This window comes from Pleurodeles waltl, chromosome 8 (genome assembly GCF_031143425.1).
Source record: "Pleurodeles waltl isolate 20211129_DDA chromosome 8, aPleWal1.hap1.20221129, whole genome shotgun sequence".
Classification (NCBI taxonomy): domain Eukaryota; kingdom Metazoa; phylum Chordata; class Amphibia; order Caudata; family Salamandridae; genus Pleurodeles; species Pleurodeles waltl.
In genome coordinates, this window is record NC_090447.1 from 1,528,668,898 (window position 1) to 1,528,689,886 (window position 20,989).

General features: G+C 45.3%; 1 protein-coding gene across 3 annotated transcripts in view; it reads right to left on the reverse strand.

The window, feature by feature from the left end:
- Nucleotides 1–20,989, reverse strand: part of TRAPPC10 (trafficking protein particle complex subunit 10) — a 407,991-nt gene that overhangs the window by 191,815 nt on the left and 195,187 nt on the right. For all 3 annotated transcript variants that reach the window (XM_069202936.1, XM_069202937.1, XM_069202939.1), the window contains one exon: nucleotides 16,067–16,314. In XM_069202936.1, coding sequence (XP_069059037.1) covers nucleotides 16,067–16,314 — 248 coding nt within the window. The remainder of the gene's footprint in view (nucleotides 1–16,066; nucleotides 16,315–20,989) is intronic.

A 20,989-nucleotide genomic window follows, 5' to 3' on the forward strand; every position in this document is an offset into this window, starting at 1 on the left:
TACGCAAGCCCACAAACAATCCTGCCCTGCAGCAAGAGATCTGTGATCAGATCGGAGTGCGGTACCTACGCAGGACAACAAGCAATACAGTGCAGGGGGAAAACTGGCCTACATACAAACTTTATGAAGGGTCTTCGGAAGAATCATCAGAATCTACAAAGGGGAGAGAGAATCTATATACTTTCAACTTCAAGAGAGCCTGAGCAGCTAGAAAAAGTTCAACAAACCTGGTAGGACATGTAGTTTGTGTGCTCTCGGAAAAGAAACACTGAAGCTTATACTCCAAAATTGCCCTGGTGTGAAACACTTTTAAATTCACATGGATTTGAACCAAGTGAAGGACTGTTTTGTTTTGCCAAAAGGGGAACACAAAAAAATAGCTGGCAGTTGAAATTTAGAATACGAGTACTTCACACTGGTTGTTCTGCAGGAGTGACTACCAATTTCAGATTCTGTAATCGGGATAGCTACTGTTTTCCCACAATTTAATTTTGCTCACAAACGAGCTAATAAAAATTTAACATTTTAAATTGATGGCTGTGCACAGTCAACTGATATTTTACATTTGATGGCTGTAGGCTTTCAATGTTGATATTTTTAACTCTGTTCCATTATGCAAGTTTATTTAAAGGACTTCGAATTATAATCAGCAACACAAAATTCACATATAACATGCTTCATAAACTAATTTACTTTTTTTTTTTAAATCCTCCTGATCCAATTACAACTTAATACATAATGTTTTATTGTGGTCTTTAAATCGGAATGTGTACTGAGAAGCAACCTTTTGGAAATAGCCAACTAGTAAGTAGTACACGCTGGCTTTTTGTGAACTTAGGGAATTCCTACTAAAATTAAGTTGCAGGCTGTTCGACAACTCTTGCTTGAGACAGATGTGCGGTATTATAATACAGGTGGGTGAGCTAGACATTTTGTGGGCCAATGGTTCTACAAGTAACAGAGGAAGTGAAGATCGACTGGTCAACCACGTCAAGTACCTGCCCTTACATAGATAATACGTGGAAATGATCATTTAAAACCATCAGCACTTGCTATCAGATCCATAAAGCAGTTTCACATCCCTATCTTACTCATTACTGGCAGTGAAAAGTAAAATTCACTTAAGTGAAGGCTTTTTAGCATCTAGAGTGATAACAGTGTCAGGATATTCCTCCAGAACGGTGATGCCTGAGTCAAATGAAAATACTGCTTATTTAACAATGACCCTCTTGTACAGCAACCTTATTCTTATCCAATTACAGTCAGCAGTGCACTACTTAAACATCAAGAGTGTTAACAAAATGTTCATGCCAGAGACTAAAATTGGTACGGTTTATTACATTATGCATAACCGTAGAATCTACTCACTGTATGAGGATACTGACATTTAACCTTATTCCACATTTACAGCTTTGTTTTGTGGTCTGAGAAGGACTCATTTAGAACTCTGCGGACAGGTAACTCCATCACAACGGTGACGGATATCCCACCTGCCGAAATCTAAATCCATTTATAGCCTATGGGATTTAGATTTTAGCGGACGGGATAGCCTTCATCGCTGTGACAGAGTAACTGGTCTACCAAGTTCTAAATCAGGCCCTAAGTACATTTAAACAGGTAAAGTATTACAAGAGCTTCTTGTTACATAAAAGCTTATTGGAAGTGTAAATTAATGCATTGATTTAACAAAATGTTAGGTGTCTCCGCCATTAAAGGCCTTTTTGGGGTCTAAAGTTATTTTTGTGTAGACCTACATCTCCAGTGTTTGCAACTTCCATGATTCTAATTATTTCTGATTTTACCCATTTGGCAATTGTTCAGTTTTAAAGGAAGAAAAAACACTGACAGGACACTGACAGTGTAAGTCCTTTGTAAAACAAATTAATAAAAAAATAAAGTCCATCCACAGTTAGTATCATTAATTGAGCATCTATTCTACTGGAAATGAAAGTTAGCGGAAGAACATCAGCAGCAAAACTGACTGGCTTGAAGTGAGACAGAATCTTGGATATGAACTTAGGACGTGTAGAAGGCATTACTATGTTCATAAGAAAATATGTGAATCGATGCTCGATATGAATTGCGTAAATATATATATACTTCTACTACATACGTCAGTAAAACAAGGAAGACCACCTTAAAAGCAAAAAATAAAATAATAATTCTGATTTATACAGAGGACTAGGGGTTGCTACAAAGACATCAAGGGTGCCTGGATTTCCAAACTGGAAGAAAATGCCTCTTGAACACTATTGAACTGGACACTGAATGGAAATGTAAAGTATTTCCTCCTGTTTGCTGCAATGAAAACAAATATATATTTCCTAACCACAGTGCTGGCTGCCTGCCCTCAAAAAAGCAGTTAAGTCTTGACACTATTTTCTCTCCCTGGCACTTTATCATTTTCATATCTCTATAACCTGCATAACGAAAAGTAGCCTCCGATTCATAAACAAACACTAGTTAAACCAGGTCATGTGACTGCTTCCATGTATTAATTTTCAGAGTTGATATTTTAAAATTCAAACTGCACAGGAGAAAAGCCATTATGCTGCACATTGTTTTGAGATGCGTTTCATAAATACCAATAGGTAGATTTATATCCCGGTGTGCAGTCTTTACCCACATCCTTACATTTCGGAATTCTCCATCCGTGAGAAGGTTTTATGAGCGTGTTCCAAACTGACTGATTTTTATACCATATATGTAATTGCTTGTAAAATATCTCACAGATGCGTTTATAACTACCTGCAGAAAGAACTCCAGCGCAACCCTGATCACACTGAGTTTCAGCAAGGTACTGCGCATTACACTTGGAGACATATGTCATAGAACAGGGTCATTCTGGATTCAAAGACACCACTGATGAAATTATTTTTAGGCTGATCCATGACTGATATATATAAAACTTCCAACACTCCTTCAAATATCAGGAGACCCAGGACACCTCCAAAGTGCAATTTAATTTATTTCAGCACAACCATCCAACGCGTTTCGGCAACAGCCTTACTCATGGATAGATCATGTGACAATGATCATGTGACAATTTGGAGGTGTCCTGGGTCTCCTGATATTTGAAGGAGTGTTGGAAGTTGTATTGGGGCTTCTCGGAGCCCATCCAGGACCGCTGTGAAGAGCACCTGCCTTCCGAGACCTTTTTGTGATATATATATATATATATATATATATAATATATATATTTATTATTTTTTTCCACATTTGATCCATCCGCCAGGAAGCCTGTCCCATTGCTTTATGTAGCATACTGAGGGAATGACTACTAAACCAAATTAAAATTAAAGATGATTGCAATATACTTCGGTGTAAACTGCTTTACAGTCATCTCATTTGAAGAAAGTGCAAAGGAAATGGCATTTGCAAGCACCTATGACTGCACGTAAAGCCTTTTCCATTCAGGATGGTTTGGTTCTGTTTCAGAAGGTTTTTCAAGAAAGGTAGTCCATACAGACAACCCACACAGCCTGGAAGGCCTGAGCTGCTTATTTAAATTTATCTGCTATGATAAGACAAATATCCAACATTTAAGGAACTACCAAAGTGATACTTCACCATCAGCTTCGGACCAACAATAGGCTATATCTGGTCCACACAATACTTCCCGACTGTGCTTCTTTTGAAAATAAATGTGACATGACGTGCTCAAGGTCTGATGAACAAAACAGATTATTTCTATTGATAGGCACCAGAAGTGACTTAGACGTGACTATGATCCCCAACATTTGTGAGTAGACAAAAAAAAGTGATTTTACAAACTGTACTCAGAATTAGCAACAACATCCAGATATCCAACAGGACTGCCCAGATGCTGCTCTAAGTTTGGAAACAAGTAAAGACTCACCTTCTTAAAAAATACACTACATCACAACATGAACTATGCAGTGCTCAGCTTTACTTCCTTTTCGCTCACTAACTTTATGCTTTGTCTGCAACCATGTACAGCGCTCCTCTGCCTTTCGGCTTGGATCGCAATATTAAAAAACCATACACCTACCTACAATCATATTTTGGATTACTGATATTGAATTAACTTTATTGACCAGAAAATGGACAAGTTATTAATCAGAGGCCTTTGGCCTTGATTCTGTGAAAAGTATGTTGTCTTTTAAACTGCACGGCGGTCTACTATGTTTATTATTCCAAATATGTTCATTGTATAATTTAGTGATAACTACATCTACCTTTTAAAACAGATTTCTGCACCCTACAATAATGCTTACAATTGCTCACATTATACTGCTCAAACAGGATAATCATTTTACATGCATCTCTTTTTCCACACTTTCAACAAACATTTAAAAAAACACCACTAATTAATCTTATGCAAGAGAATAAAAAGACACTGCAGAAAAGTCCTTTTCGTTCCAAAGAGCAATGATTCCAGACACAGTTTACAAAGTCTTTAGCCTTTAAACATGTGTCGACGGCCGAAAATGGCCACACTTATGAAGTGCAGGTGTAAATGCATTTCCTACTGTGTAACTTTGCACCACGACTATGTACAATCATGCGTCATCCCCACCCTAAGGATGATAAGTGGGTCGATGAAGGTGAGGTTTACAAAGTGAACTTGTGAATATACATAAATTCATGAGCTTTTTCATATTCACAAACTCATGTCCAACTTACCCACCCTGCAAGTGGTTAGAGACTAGCGCCAGCAAAGACCTGGAATATATCTTCAACTACAGAGGAATTGACAGCATAACACCACTCACGGACATGAAGGGGAAGGGGTTTCAGTGTGAAGAATAAAGTTTTCCCAGTTGACAAAATGTGCAGTTGAATAGCTGTGTTCTCTCAAATATGGAAACGCACCCAGTGCGGAATTTCGCCTAGGGAAACATTTCCACCGAAATACAAAACCCATTTTATCCTATGGGATTTCTATTTAGGCAGACAGGCCCTCTGTCACCGTTGTGACGGAATAACCCGTCTGCCGAAATCTAAATCAGGCCCTCAGCCAGCAGTAAGCCTGGAAACCATTGTCGAGATCCTTGGACTTTATCCAATGTCGGCCAGCATATCTGCTTTTACAATCCTTGCCATCTATTTTAATCTGTAACATTATGACAAGGTATTTATGGGCCACTGTAAAGCAAAGAAAGTTGATACATTTTTCAATTCACTAAGGGCTAGACATACTGTTTTTAGATTGTTATATCAGTTGATGTTTTTAATCTGTTTTATTTTTTACATTGTGCGTTTTCAAGATTTACAAAAAACATCGAATAAAGCTTATTCTGATTCTGAGTAGGTCTCTGCCCTCAAGAGTGAGTGATTGGTGACCAGGTCTCTGCCCTCAAGAATGAGCGATTGTTCACTAGGTTTCTGCCAACAAGAGTGAGCGATTGTGGACTAGGTGAGTGTAGGAAGTTGGCTCTGTATGTGCTATTTCAAAGTAAGGAATAGCATGCACAGAGTCCAAGGGTTCCCCTTAGAGGTAAAATAGTGGTAAAAATAGATAATACTAATGCTCTATTTTGTGGTAGTGTGGTCGAGCAGTAGGCTTATCCAAGGAGTAGTGTTAAGCATTTGTTGTACATACACATAGACAATAAATGAGGTACACACACTCAGAGACAAATCCAGCCAATAGGTTTTTATATAGAAAAATATCTTTTCTTAGTTTATTTTAAGAACCACAGGTTCAAATTCTACATGTAATAGCTCATTCGAAAGGTATTGCAGGTAAGTACTTTAGGAACTTCAAATCATCAAAATTGCATGTATACTTTTCAAGTTATTCACAAATAGCTGTTTTAAAAGTGGACACTTAGTGCAATTTTCACAGTTCCTAGGGGAGGTAAGTATTTGTTAGTTTTACCAGGTAAGTAAGACACTTACAGGGTTCAGTTCTTGGTCCAAGGTAGCCCACCGTTGGGGGTTCAGAGCAACCCCAAAGTCACCACACCAGCAGCTCAGGGCCGGTCAGGTGCAGAGTTCAAAGTGGTGCCCAAAACACATAGGCTAGAATGGAGATAAGGGGGTGCCCCGGTTCCGGTCTGCTTGCAGGTAAGTACCCGCGTCTTCGGAGGGCAGACCAGGGGGGTTTTGTAGGGCACCGGGGGGGACACAAGTCCACACAGAAATTTCACCCTCAGCGGCGCGGGGGCGGCCGGGTGCAGTGTAGAAACAAGCGTCGGGTTCGCAATGTTAGTCTATGAGAGATCTCGGGATCTCTTCAGCGCTGCAGGCAGGCAAGGGGGGGGTTCCTCGGGGAAACCTCCACTTGGGCAAGGGAGAGGGACTCCTGGGGGTCACTTCTCCAGTGAAAGTCCGGTCCTTCAGGTCCTGGGGGCTGCGGGTGCAGGGTCTCTCCCAGGCGTCGGGACTTTAGGTTCAAAGAGTCGCGGTCAGGGGAAGCCTCGGGATTCCCTCTGCAGGCGGCGCTGTGGGGGTTCAGGGGGGACAGGTTTTGGTACTCACAGTATCAGAGTAGTCCTGGGGTCCCTCCTGAGGTGTTGGATCGCCACCAGCCGAGTCGGGGTCGCCGGGTGCAGTGTTGCAAGTCTCACGCTTCTTGCGGGGAGCTTGCAGGGTTCTTTAAAGTTGCTGGAAACAAAGTTGCAGCTTTTCTTGGAGCAGGTCCGCTGTCCTCGGGAGTTTCTTGTCTTTTCGAAGCAGGGGCAGTCCTCAGAGGATGTCGAGGTCGCTGGTCCCTTTGGAAGGCGTCGCTGGAGCAGGATCTTTGGAAGGCAGGAGACAGGCCGGTGAGTTTCTGGAGCCAAGGCAGTTGTCGTCTTCTGGTCTTCCGCTGCAGGGGTTTTCAGCTGGGCAGTCCTTCTTCTTGTAGTTGCAGGAATCTAATTTTCTAGGGTTCAGGGTAGCCCTTAAATACTAAATTTAAGGGCGTGTTTAGGTCTGGGGGGTTAGTAGCCAATGGCTACTAGCCCTGAGGGTGGGTACACCCTCTTTGTGCCTCCTCCCAAGGGGAGGGGGTCACAATCCTAACCCTATTGGGGGAATCCTCCATCTGCAAGATGGAGGATTTCTAAAAGTTAGAGTCACCTCAGCTCAGGACACCTTAGGGGCTGTCCTGACTGGCCAGTGACTCCTCCTTGTTTTTCTCATTATTTTCTCCGGCCTTGCCGCCAAAAGTGGGGCCTGGCCGGAGGGGGCGGGCAACTCCACTAGCTGGAGTGTCCTGCTGGGTTGGCACAAAGGAGGTGAGCCTTTGAGGCTCACCGCCAGGTGTGACAATTCCTGCCTGGGAGAGGTGTTAGCATCTCCACCCAGTGCAGGCTTTGTTACTGGCCTCAGAGTGACAAAGGCACTCTCCCCATGGGGCCAGCAACATGTCTCGGTTTGTGGCAGGCTGCTAAAACTAGTCAGCCTACACAGATAGTCGGTTAAGTTTCAGGGGGCACCTCTAAGGTGCCCTCTGTGGTGTATTTTACAATAAAATGTACACTGGCATCAGTGTGCATTTATTGTGCTGAGAAGTTTGATACCAAACTTCCCAGTTTTCAGTGTAGCCATTATGGTGCTGTGGAGTTCGTGTTTGACAGACTCCCAGACCATATACTCTTATGGCTACCCTGCACTTACAATGTCTAAGGTTTTGTTTAGACACTGTAGGGGTACCATGCTCATGCACTGGTACCCTCACCTATGGTATAGTGCACCCTGCCTTAGGGCTGTAAGGCCTGCTAGAGGGGTGTCTTACCTATACTGCATAGGCAGTGAGAGGCTGGCATGGCACCCTGAGGGGAGTGCCATGTCGACTTACTCGTTTTGTCCTCACTAGCACACACAAGCTGGTAAGCAGTGTGTCTGTGCTGAGTGAGAGGTCTCCAGGGTGGCATAAGACATGCTGCAGCCCTTAGAGACCTTCCTTGGCATCAGGGCCCTTGGTACTAGAAGTACCAGTTACAAGGGACTTATCTGGATGCCAGGGTCTGCCAATTGTGGATACAAAAGTACAGGTTAGGGAAAGAACACTGGTGCTGGGGCCTGGTTAGCAGGCCTCAGCACACTTTCAATTGTAAACATAGCATCAGCAAAGGCAAAAAGTCAGGGGGCAACCATGCCAAGGAGGCATTTCCTTACACAACCCCCCCCCAAACGAAAGAGGATGAGACTAACCTTTCCCAAGAGAGTCTTCATTTTCTAAGTGGAAGAACCTGGAAAGGCCATCTGCATTGGCATGGGCAGTCCCAGGTCTGTGTTCCACTATAAAGTCCATTCCCTGTAGGGAGATGGACCACCTCAACAGTTTAGGATTTTCACCTTTCATTTGCATCAGCCATTTGAGAGGTCTGTGGTCGGTTTGAACTAGGAAGTGAGTCCCAAAGAGGTATGGTCTCAGCTTCTTCAGGGACCAAACCACAGCAAAGGCCTCCCTCTCAATGGCACTCCAACGCTGCTCCCTGGGGAGTAACCTCCTGCTAATGAAAGCAACAGGCTGGTCAAGGCCATCATCATTTGTTTGGGACAAAACTGCCCCTATCCCATGTTCAGAGGCATCAGTCTGCACAATGAACTGCTTAGAATAATCTGGAGCTTTGAGAACTGGTGCTGAGCACATTGCTTGTTTCAGGGTGTCAAAGGCCTGTTGGCAGTCCACAGTCCAGTTCACTTTCTTGGGCATTTTCTTGGAGGTGAGCTCAGTGAGGGCTGTCACAATGGATCCATATCCCTTCACAAACCTCCTGTAGTACCCAGTCAAGCCAAGGAATGCCCTGACTTGAGTCTGGGTTTTTGGAGCTACCCAGTCCAGAATGGTCTGGATCTTGGGTTGGAGTGGCTGAACTTGGCCTCCACCTACAAGGTGGCCCAAGTAAACCACAGTTCCCTGCCCTATCTGGCATTTGGATGCCTTGATAGAGAGGCCTGCAGATTGCAGAGCCTTCAAAACCTTCTTCAGGTGGACCAGGTGATCCTGCCAGGTGGAGCTAAAGACAGCAATATCATCAAGATAAGCTGTGCTAAAGGACTCCAAGCCAGCAAGGACTTGATTCACCAACCTTTGGAAGGTGGCAGGGGCATTCTTTAAACCAAAGGGCATAACAGTAAACTGATAATGCCCATCAGGTGTGGAGAATGCTGTCTTTTCTTTTGCTCCAGGTGCCATTTTTATTTGCCAGTACCCTGCTGTCAAGTCAAAGGTACTTAGAAATTTGGCAGCACCTAATTTATCAATGAGCTCATCAGCTCTTGGAATTGGATGAGCATCTGTCTTGGTGACAGAATTGAGCCCTCTGTAGTCCACACAAAACCTCATCTCTTTCTTTCCATCTGTGGTGTGAGGTTTGGGGACTAAGACCACTGGGCTAGCCCAGGGGCTGTCAGAGCGCTCAATGACTCCCAATTCCAGCATCTTGTGGACTTCCACCTTGATGCTTGCCTTAACATGGTCAGACTGTCTAAAGATTTTGTTCTTGACAGGCATGCTGTCTCCTGTGTCCACATCATGGGTACACAGGTGTGTCTGACCAGGGGTTAAGGAGAAGAGTTCAGGAAACTGTTGTAGGACTCTCCTACAATCAGCTTGCTGTTGGCCAGAGAGGGTGTCTGAGTAGATCACTCCATCTACTGTGCCATCTCTTGGGTCTGATGACAGAAGATCAGGGAGAGGTTCACTCTCTGCCTCCTGATCCTCATCTGTTACCATCAACAGATTCACATCAGCCCTGTCATGGAAGAGCTTAAGGCGGTTCACATGGATCACCCTCTTGGGGCTCCTGCTTGTGCCCAGGTCCACCAGGTAGGTGACCTGACTCTTCCTCTCTAGTACTGGGTAAGGGCCACTCCATTTGTCCTGGAGTGCCCTGGGAGCCACAGGCTCCAGAACCCAGACTTTCTGCCCTGGTTGGAACTCAACCAGTGCAGCCTTTTGGTCATACCAAAACTTCTGGAGTTGTTGGCTGGCCTCAAGGTTTTTGGTTGCCTTTTCCATGTACTCTGCCATTCTAGAGCGAAGGCCAAGTACATAGTCCACTATGTCCTGTTTAGGCTCATGGAGAGGTCTCTCCCAGCCTTCTTTAACAAGGGCAAGTGGTCCCCTTACAGGATGACCAAACAGAAGCTCAAAGGGTGAGAACCCTACTCCCTTCTGTGGTACCTCCCTGTAAGCGAAAAGCAGACATGGCAGGAGGACATCCCATCTCCTTTTGAGTTTTTCTGGGAGCCCCATGATCATGCCTTTTAATGTCTTGTTGAATCTCTCAACTAAGCCATTAGTTTGTGGATGGTAAGGTGTAGTGAATTTATAAGTCACTCCACACTCATTCCACATGTGCTTTAGGTATGCTGACATGAAGTTGGTACCTCTGTCAGACACCACCTCCTTAGGGAAACCCACTCTGGTAAAGATACCAATGAGGGCCTTGGCTACTGCAGGGGCAGTAGTCGACCTAAGGGGAATAGCTTCAGGATACCTGGTAGCATGATCCACTACTACCAGGATATACATATTTCCTGAGGCTGTGGGAGGTTCCAGTGGACCAACTATGTCCACACCCACTCTTTCAAAGGGCACCCCCACCACTGGAAGTGGAATGAGGGGGGCCTTTGGATGCCCACCTGTCTTACCACTGGCTTGACAGGTGGGGCAGGAGAGGCAAAACTCCTTAACCATGTTGGACATATTGGGCCAGTAGAAGTGGTTGACTAACCTCTCCCACGTCTTGGTTTGTCCCAAATGTCCAGCAAGGGGAATGTCATGGGCCAATGTTAGGATGAACTCTCTGAACAGCTGAGGCACTACCACTCTCCTAGTGGCACCAGGTTTGGGGTCTCTGGCCTCAGTGTACAGGAGCCCATCTTCCCAATAGACCCTATGTGTTCCATTTTTCTTGCCTTTGGACTCTTCAGCAGCTTGCTGCCTAAGGCCTTCAAGAGAGGGACAGGTTTCTTGTCCCTTACACAGCTCTTCCCTTGAGGGTCCCCCTGGGCCTAAGAGCTCAACCTGATAAGGTTCAAGCTCCAAAGGCTCAGTTCCCTCAGAGGGCAGAACTTCTTCCTGAGAAGAGAGGTTCCCTTTCTTTTGCTGTGTTGCAGTTGGTTTCCCAACTGACTTTCCTGTTCTCTTGGTAGGCTGGGCCATTTTTCCAGACTCCAGCTCGACTTTTTCACCCTGTGCCTTGCACTGTGCTCTTGTTTTCACACACACCAGTTCAGGGATACCCAGCATTGCTGCATGGGTTTTTAGCTCTACCTCAGCCCATGCTGAGGACTCCAGGTCATTTCCAAGCAGACAGTCCACTGGGATATTTGAGGAGACCACCACCTGTTTCAGGCCATTGACCCCTCCCCATTCTAAAGTAACCATTGCCATGGGATGTACTTTTCTCTGATTGTCAGCGTTGGTGACTGTGTAAGTTTTTCCAGTCAGGTATTGGCCAGGGGAAACCAGTTTCTCTGTCACCATGGTGACACTGGCACCTGTATCCCTCAGGCCCTCTATTCTAGTCCCATTAATTAAGAGTTGCTGTCTGTATTTTTGCATGTTAGGCGGCCAGACAGCTAGTGTGGCTAAATCCACCCCACCCTCAGAAACTAGAGTAGCTTCAGTGTGGACCCTGATTTGCTCTGGGCACACTGTTGATCCCACTTGGAGACTAGCCATACCAGTGTTACCTGGATGGGAGTTTGGAGTGGAACCTTTCTTGGGACAGGCCTTGTCTCCAGTTTGGTGTCCATGCTGTTTACAGCTATGACACCAGGCCTTTTTGGGATCAAAGTTTTTACCCTTGTACCCATTGTTTTGTGAAGAGGCTCTGGGCCCACCCTCCTGTGCAGGTTTTTGGGGGCCTGTAGAAGACTCTTTACTATTTTTAGTTTTGGTTGTCTCATCACCCTTCTGCTGGGGAGTCTTTGTGACCCCTTTCTTTTGGTCACCCCCTGTTGAAGTCTTGGACACCCTTGTCTTGACCCAATGGTCCGCCTTCTTTCCCAATTCTTGGGGAGAAATTGGTCCTAGGTCTACCAGATGCTGATGCAGTTTATCATTGAAACAATTACTTAACAGGTGTTCTTTCACAAATAAATTGTACAGCCCATCATAATTACTTACACCACTGCCTTGAATCCAACCATCTAGTGTTTTCACTGAGTAGTCAACAAAGTCAACCCAGGTCTGGCTCGAGGATTTTTGAGCCCCCCTGAACCTAATCCTGTACTCCTCAGTGGAGAATCCAAAGCCCTCAATCAGGGTACCCTTCATGAGGTCATAAGATTCTGCATCTTGTCCAGAGAGTGTGAGGAGTCTATCCCTACACTTTCCTGTGAACATTTCCCAAAGGAGAGCACCCCAGTGAGATCTGTTCACTTTTCTGGTTACACAAGCCCTCTCAAAAGCTGTGAACCATTTGGTGATGTCATCACCATCTTCATATTTAGTTACAATCCCTTTGGGGATTTTCAACATGTCAGGAGAATCTCTGACCCTATTTATGTTGCTGCCACCATTGATGGGTCCTAGGCCCATCTCTTGTCTTTCCCTCTCTATGGCTAGGATCTGTCTTTCCAAAGCCAATCTTTTGGCCATCCTGGCTAACTGGATGTCCTCTTCACTGGAGTTATCCTCAGTGATTTCAGAGTTGTTGGTCCCTCCTGTGAGGGAACCAGCATCTCTGACTATTATTTGTGGAGTCAGGGCTTGAGAAGCCCTGCTCTCCCTAAGTAGGACTGGAGGGGGGGAATTTCCCTCCAAGTCACTATCTTCATCCTCTGAGTTGCCATCCTCAGAGGGGTTGGCCTTTTCAAACTCTGCCAAAAGCTCCTGGAGCTGTACTTTGGTAGGTTTGGAGCCCATTGCTATTTTCTTTAGTTTACAGAGTGACCTTAGCTCTCTCATCTGTAGATGGAGGTAAGGTGTGGTGTCGAGTTCCACCACATTCACATCTGTGCTAGACATTATGCTTCTAAAAGTTGGAATACTTTTTAAGAAACTAAAACTGGTTCTAGAATCTAATTCAAACTTTTACAAACTTTTAAACTCTAAAAGAAATGCTAAACAGGATCTAACACAAGGCCCTAGCAGGTCTTTTAAGAATTTAGAAAACTTTTCAAATTGCAAAAATCAATTTCTAATGACAATTTTGGAATTTGTCGTGTGATCAGGTATTGGCTGAGTAGTCCAGCAAATGCAAAGTCTTGTACCCCACCGCTGATCCACCAATGTAGGAAGTTGGCTCTGTATGTGCTATTTCAAAGTAAGGAATAGCATGCACAGAGTCCAAGGGTTCCCCTTAGAGGTAAAATAGTGGTAAAAATAGATAATACTAATGCTCTATTTTGTGGTAGTGTGGTCGAGCAGTAGGCTTATCCAAGGAGTAGTGTTAAGCATTTGTTGTACATACACATAGACAATAAATGAGGTACACACACTCAGAGACAAATCCAGCCAATAGGTTTTTATATAGAAAAATATCTTTTCTTAGTTTATTTTAAGAACCACAGGTTCAAATTCTACATGTAATAGCTCATTCGAAAGGTATTGCAGGTAAGTACTTTAGGAACTTCAAATCATCAAAATTGCATGTATACTTTTCAAGTTATTCACAAATAGCTGTTTTAAAAGTGGACACTTAGTGCAATTTTCACAGTTCCTAGGGGAGGTAAGTATTTGTTAGTTTTACCAGGTAAGTAAGACACTTACAGGGTTCAGTTCTTGGTCCAAGGTAGCCCACCGTTGGGGGTTCAGAGCAACCCCAAAGTCACCACACCAGCAGCTCAGGGCCGGTCAGGTGCAGAGTTCAAAGTGGTGCCCAAAACACATAGGCTAGAATGGAGATAAGGGGGTGCCCCGGTTCCGGTCTGCTTGCAGGTAAGTACCCGCGTCTTCGGAGGGCAGACCAGGGGGGTTTTGTAGGGCACCAGGGGGGACACAAGTCCACACAGAAATTTCACCCTCAGCGGCGCGGGGGCGGCCGGGTGCAGTGTAGAAACAAGCGTCGGGTTCGCAATGTTAGTCTATGAGAGATCTCGGGATCTCTTCAGCGCTGCAGGCAGGCAAGGGGGGGGTTCCTCGGGGAAACCTCCACTTGGGCAAGGGAGAGGGACTCCTGGGGGTCACTTCTCCAGTGAAAGTCCGGTCCTTCAGGTCCTGGGGGCTGCGGGTGCAGGGTCTCTCCCAGGCGTCGGGACTTTAGGTTCAAAGAGTCGCGGTCAGGGGAAGCCTCGGGATTCCCTCTGCAGGCGGCGCTGTGGGGGTTCAGGGGGGACAGGTTTTGGTACTCACAGTATCAGAGTAGTCCTGGGGTCCCTCCTGAGGTGTTGGATCGCCACCAGCCGAGTCGGGGTCGCCGGGTGCAGTGTTGCAAGTCTCACGCTTCTTGCGGGGAGCTTGCAGGGTTCTTTAAAGTTGCTGGAAACAAAGTTGCAGCTTTTCTTGGAGCAGGTCCGCTGTCCTCGGGAGTTTCTTGTCTTTTCGAAGCAGGGGCAGTCCTCAGAGGATGTCGAGGTCGCTGGTCCCTTTGGAAGGCGTCGCTGGAGCAGGATCTTTGGAAGGCAGGAGACAGGCCGGTGAGTTTCTGGAGCCAAGGCAGTTGTCGTCTTCTGGTCTTCCGCTGCAGGGGTTTTCAGCTGGGCAGTCCTTCTTCTTGTAGTTGCAGGAATCTAATTTTCTAGGGTTCAGGGTAGCCCTTAAATACTAAATTTAAGGGCGTGTTTAGGTCTGGGGGGTTAGTAGCCAATGGCTACTAGCCCTGAGGGTGGGTACACCCTCTTTGTGCCTCCTCCCAAGGGGAGGGGGTCACAATCCTAACCCTATTGGGGGAATCCTCCATCTGCAAGATGGAGGATTTCTAAAAGTTAGAGTCACCTCAGCTCAGGACACCTTAGGGGCTGTCCTGACTGGCCAGTGACTCCTCCTTGTTTTTCTCATTATTTTCTCCGGCCTTGCCGCCAAAAGTGGGGCCTGGCCGGAGGGGGCGGGCAACTCCACTAGCTGGAGTGTCCTGCTGGGTTGGCACAAAGGAGGTGAGCCTTTGAGGCTCACCGCCAGGTGTGACAATTCCTGCCTGGGAGAGGTGTTAGCATCTCCACCCAGTGCAGGCTTTGTTACTGGCCTCAGAGTGACAAAGGCACTCTCCCCATGGGGCCAGCAACATGTCTCGGTTTGTGGCAGGCTGCTAAAACTAGTCAGCCTACACAGATAGTCGGTTAAGTTTCAGGGGGCACCTCTAAGGTGCCCTCTGTGGTGTATTTTACAATAAAATGTACACTGGCATCAGTGTGCATTTATTGTGCTGAGAAGTTTGATACCAAACTTCCCAGTTTTCAGTGTAGCCATTATGGTGCTGTGGAGTTCGTGTTTGACAGACTCCCAGACCATATACTCTTATGGCTACCCTGCACTTACAATGTCTAAGGTTTTGTTTAGACACTGTAGGGGTACCATGCTCATGCACTGGTACCCTCACCTATGGTATAGTGCACCCTGCCTTAGGGCTGTAAGGCCTGCTAGAGGGGTGTCTTACCTATACTGCATAGGCAGTGAGAGGCTGGCATGGCACCCTGAGGGGAGTGCCATGTCGACTTACTCGTTTTGTCCTCACTAGCACACACAAGCTGGTAAGCAGTGTGTCTGTGCTGAGTGAGAGGTCTCCAGGGTGGCATAAGACATGCTGCAGCCCTTAGAGACCTTCCTTGGCATCAGGGCCCTTGGTACTAGAAGTACCAGTTACAAGGGACTTATCTGGATGCCAGGGTCTGCCAATTGTGGATACAAAAGTACAGGTTAGGGAAAGAACACTGGTGCTGGGGCCTGGTTAGCAGGCCTCAGCACACTTTCAATTGTAAACATAGCATCAGCAAAGGCAAAAAGTCAGGGGGCAACCATGCCAAGGAGGCATTTCCTTACAGTGAGCGATTGTTGACTAGGTCTCTGCCTTCAAGAGTGTGTGACTGTTGACAAGGTCTTTGCCCTCAAAAATGGCTGACAGGTCTCTACCTTAAAGAGTGGTTGTTAGGTTTCTGCCCTCAAGAGTGGCTGATAGCTGACTAGGTCTTCGCCGTCAGAGTGCCTGATCACTGGTTGGACTGTTTTCTCAATAACTCTACTCACAAGGGTGCAATGGCAGACTGGTTGTCTTCTTACCTCCAGTAGTTTCAGTTCCTGTACACAGTTGTGCAGCAGCTCCAGCGCTCGCTGTGATACCTCCCAGGGTCTTTGCAAAAATATTAGAAGGGTGCACTGTCGTGAAAAGAGGTAACTGCGGAGGTCCAGCAGGCTGGCTTCACGCTTTTGGATCAGCTCCCGTTTCTCCATGTCGATTGGCTTTCGAAGGATAAGTCCATCCCAATTCTGCACTGCCTGGCAAAAGGACGTCAGCCAGTTAGCTCCATCTAGGAAATGAAAAAGCAGAATTTCACTTATGATGTAACCATATAGTAAACAAAAACCGATGGAAAGGAGCAGACCACATAATCATTATATGCAAGTGGCAGAGCACACCACCTGAACAAGCCTGAGGAACCAAGATAGCATAAGGAATTCTCCCAGAAGGAATCATCCCAATCATGAGCACCGTGCCACATGGAAGAAAGTTGCTAAGCTTCCTGTTTTACTAAGCCTTCTTTTGATGAGTGCCATCGTATCCCCACTATACTTCACAATTGACCCCTATGTAGAAGGCAGCATAAAAAAAAATAAAGAAAAAAAAAAAAAATCCAACGTTTACAAAATGTGAAGAAATGGGGCTCAAAAGTAGCTATTAAAAAAAAAAAAAAAAAAAAAAGAAGATTAGAAAGGGAAATGTTCCTTACCCAGTAGACATATGGTCGTGGCATGTAGTGCTGTAGATTCACACGCTTTGCTTAAGTCCGTCATCTAATTTTGGGTCCGTAGTGTTGCAAGTTGCTTTTGTTTGAATAATCCTTTCAAGTTACGAGATCGAGTGAGTACTCCTCTCTGTGATACTGCGCATGGGCATCTAGTCCTTTTTAGATTGTTTTCCCGCAGACAGGTGAGGTAAGGAGTATGTATAGAGAGTACGAGAAAGATGTCCATGTAGTGTGTTTACATATATACAAAATTAATAGAAGAATGCCACTAGAAAGACTAGAGGCTTCTGGGGAGGAGGGAAGGCGCATATGAATCTACACCACTGCACTCCACGAACAGCTGTCTACAGGGTAAGTAACATTTTCCGGTCAATGGCATGTGTGCCTGTAGATACACATGCTTTGCGTAGACTGTAAAGCAGTCCCATCCAATAAAGCGGTGGCAGGCCTGCAGGAGTATGAGTGGCTTGAAAAAGTGTCCTAAGCACAGCTTGGCCAACGTTAGCTTGCTGCCGTGCTAAAACATCCAAACAATAGTGTTTAGTAAATGTATGCGGTGTAGACAGAGTAGCAGCTTTACAGATGTCAGCTATTGGAATGCTACCTAAAAATTCCATGTAAGCACCCTTTTTTCTAGTGGAATGTGCCCTAGGAGTTACAGGCAACTGTCTTTTAGCTTTAAGACAGCAAGTTTGAGTACACTTGACTATCCATCTGGCTATACCATTTTCTGAAATGGGATTGCCTTTATAAGGCATGGAGAATGTTACAAAAAGCTGTTTGGATTTCCTAAACTGCTTAGTTCTGTCAATATAATACGTGGGAGTTATTTTAACATCCAGTGTAAAGAGCTCTCTCTGCATCTGAGGCTGGTTGTGGGAAAAAACAGGTAACTCAATTGACTGATTAATATGAAATGGTGAAACCACATTTGGTAGGAATTTAGGGTTTGCCCTAAGAACTACTTTATCTTTATGTAATTGGAAGAAATGTTCTTCTAAAGGTGGCGCCTGCATTTCACTTACACGTCTTAAAGAAGTGATAGCTGCCAAGAAGGCTACCTTCCAAGAAAGAAACAGCAAAGGACAAGAATGCATAGGCTCAAAAGGTGGACCCACGAGTCTAGTGAGAACAACATTTAGGTTCCATTATGGGACTGGGGGAACCCTGGGCAGAATGACTCTTGAGACCAGGAAGGCTTTAATAACTGGAATCCTGAACAAAGAGATTTGTTGTCTGTTTTGAAGGTAAGCAGCTACAGCTGTCAAATGAAGTCTAATTGATAAGTATGGTAAAATATTGCCTTTTGTAGATGTAGCAGGTAACAAACAATGTCCTGTATTGAGGCTTTGATTGCGTCAATGTGTTTAGTTTGACAACAGCAAACAAAACGCTTCCATTTTGCAGAATAACACTGTCTAGGTGTAGGTTTATGTGCCTCTCTAAGAATTTCCATACATACTAAGGGAAGATTCAAATAACCGAATTCTATGACTTCAGAAGTCATATCCCAAGATTGAGTGTCTTGGGATCTTGATGTCTGATCTGACCATGACTGAGTAAGAAGGTCCAGCCTGTTGGGGAGTTTCTCATGAGAAACCACTGACAGAGCAAACAGTGTTGTGAACCAAGGCTGACGTGCCCATATGGGAGCTACAAGGATCATGGTGAGTAATGCTCGTCTCATTTTGTGAACTAGAGACAGAACGAGTGGGAGAAGTGAAAAAGCGTAAGCAAATAGCCCTGACCAATTCATCAATAGAGCATTGACCATGGACTGAGGGTGTGGGTATCCCAATGTTAAGTTTTGGCATTTAGAATTTACTGCGGTGGCAAAGAGATCTATTTCTGGTGTCCCCACCGTTGAAAGTACTGATGAAGTACTTGGGGGTGAAGTTCCCATTCGTGGACTTGTTGCTGCATCCTGCTGAGGAAGTCTGCAAACTGGTTGTCCATCCATGGGAGATACTCTGCCAGTAAGTGAATGTGGTGGTGAATTACCCATTTCCAAATTGTCTGAGCAAGAAGAGACAGCAGAGAAGACCGTCCCCGCCCCAGTTTCTGTAGATAATACATGCCTGTTATGTTGTCAGTGCAGACTACAACCATTTTGTGGGAGGGTTGAGGTAGAAAAGCTGTGAGTGCTAGAAAGACTGCATGTAACCCCAAATAACTGATGTGAGAAGTTTGTTGAACTGGATCCCATAAACCTTGTATTGTGAGGTTGTTGAGATGTGCTCCTCAGCTTGTCTGTGATGCATCCGTAGTGAGAGTGACCTGAGGCACAGGGGCTTGAAAGGGCTGCCCCTTGCAAAGGTTGGTGAGATTCCACAATTGCAGATCACTGTGAGTCTGCCGGTCCAACAACGCTAGATTTTGGAGATGACACTAAGACCACTGACGAGATTGACACTGCTGTAAGGGACATGTGTGTAGTCTGGCATGGGGAACGATGGCAATATATGACGTCATCATCCCTAAAAACTGCATCACTGTTCTCACTGTGTTACAGTGGTTTCGTTGTAGCTGTGAAAGGAAAGTCTGAAAAGCTTGAATTCGAGCTGGGTTTGGATATGCCAAGGCAGACTGAGTATTGAGAACTGCCCCCAGATAGGGCTGTACGTGTAGAAGTTGGAGGTGGAATTTAAGAAAGTTGATTGTGAACCCCAGACTGTGGAGAAGGACTACTGTGGTTTGAGTATGACGTTGACATTGCTGGATGGTACTGGCTTTGAAGAGCCAATTGTCCAAGCAGGGAAAGACATGTATGTGTTGTCTTCTGAGGAATACCACAACTACTGCAAGACACTTTGTGAAGACCCTGGGATCTGTTGTAACCTTGAATGGTAAAACCTTTAATTGATAATGTTTCCCCGCAATGACAAATCTTAGGTATTTGCGGTGTGCTGGGTGAATGGCAATGTGAAAGTATGCGTCCTTCAGATTAGAGCTGCAATGAGGTCGCCCTGCTGTAAAGGGGGACAATATTGTGGAGAGTGACCATATGGAAAGGATCTGACAGAATGCATAGAGTGAATGGTCTGAGATCTAGAATTGGTCTTAGAGACCCATCCTTCTTTGGTATAAGGAAGTGTAGGGAGTATACTTTGCTGTGAGAGAGGAACTGGCTGTATAGCCCCCTTTGAGAAGAAGGGATTATACCTGTTCTTTCAAAAGAGCAAGATGGTCTTGTGAAAGTCTGAACGCGAGGGGGACTATGTGGTGGGGTAGAAATGAGGTCTAGGAGGCAACCATGTTGGATAATTGATAGAACCCACTGATCTGTGGTGATATTGGACCGATGTTGATAAAAATGCATTCATCTTCCCCCCTACTGGAGAGGTGTGCGTCGGTGGAAGGAGGAAGTAGTCACTGGCGTGTGCTGAGACGGAGCCTTGAGAGGTGGACATCTTTCCTCTGCCTTTATTGTTCGCACCTCTGTATGAACCATTAAAGGAACATCTATGATAGAAATGGGTGCCTTGCTTAGTTTGTGAGGTGGAGGGTTCATTAGATGAGGATTTGAAGCCTCCCCTGAATTAACATGATGACAATTACCCCTATGTGGTGTAGTGAGTAGGGCCCCATTGACTCTGCTGTTTGTGAATCCTTTTGCAGATTTTTTATAGTGGTGTCCACCTCCTGCCCAAACACATGTTATTTGTCAAAAGGCATATTAATAACTGCGTGTTGGATTTCAGTCTTAAAACATGAACATCTGACCCAAGCCTGCCTTCTAATAATGATGCTGGTATTAATACCACGAGCAGCAGTATCAGCTACATCAGTGGCACACCTAATGGCATTATTTGAAATAGTCTGGCCTTCAGAAACTATTTCTTGTCCCCTTTTGCGAGTGCCTCTGGGAGATCCTGGAGAAGGTCTTCCATCTCATCCCAGTGGACCCCATCGTAGCGTGTGAATTGGTGATACACCAATGGCTGGCTGCTTGTGCAGCTACTCGTGTTCCTGCCGCATCTAGTTGTTTATATGTTTGTCAGGGGGAGGTGCATCTCCCGTTGATTGACTGACAACAATAGAATCAGCGGATATTTGTGAGTGAATATATAGGGTCAGTAGGGGCCGCCTTACAGTTCTTGTCAACCCTTGGAGTAATTATTCTGGATCTAACAGGCTCTTTAAAATGTCTGTGGCATGTCGGCGCATGCTTGATAACATGGGCAGAAACTGACTTTATGGTGGTAGTCAGTGTATCAAAGAGAAATCTTCCTCAACG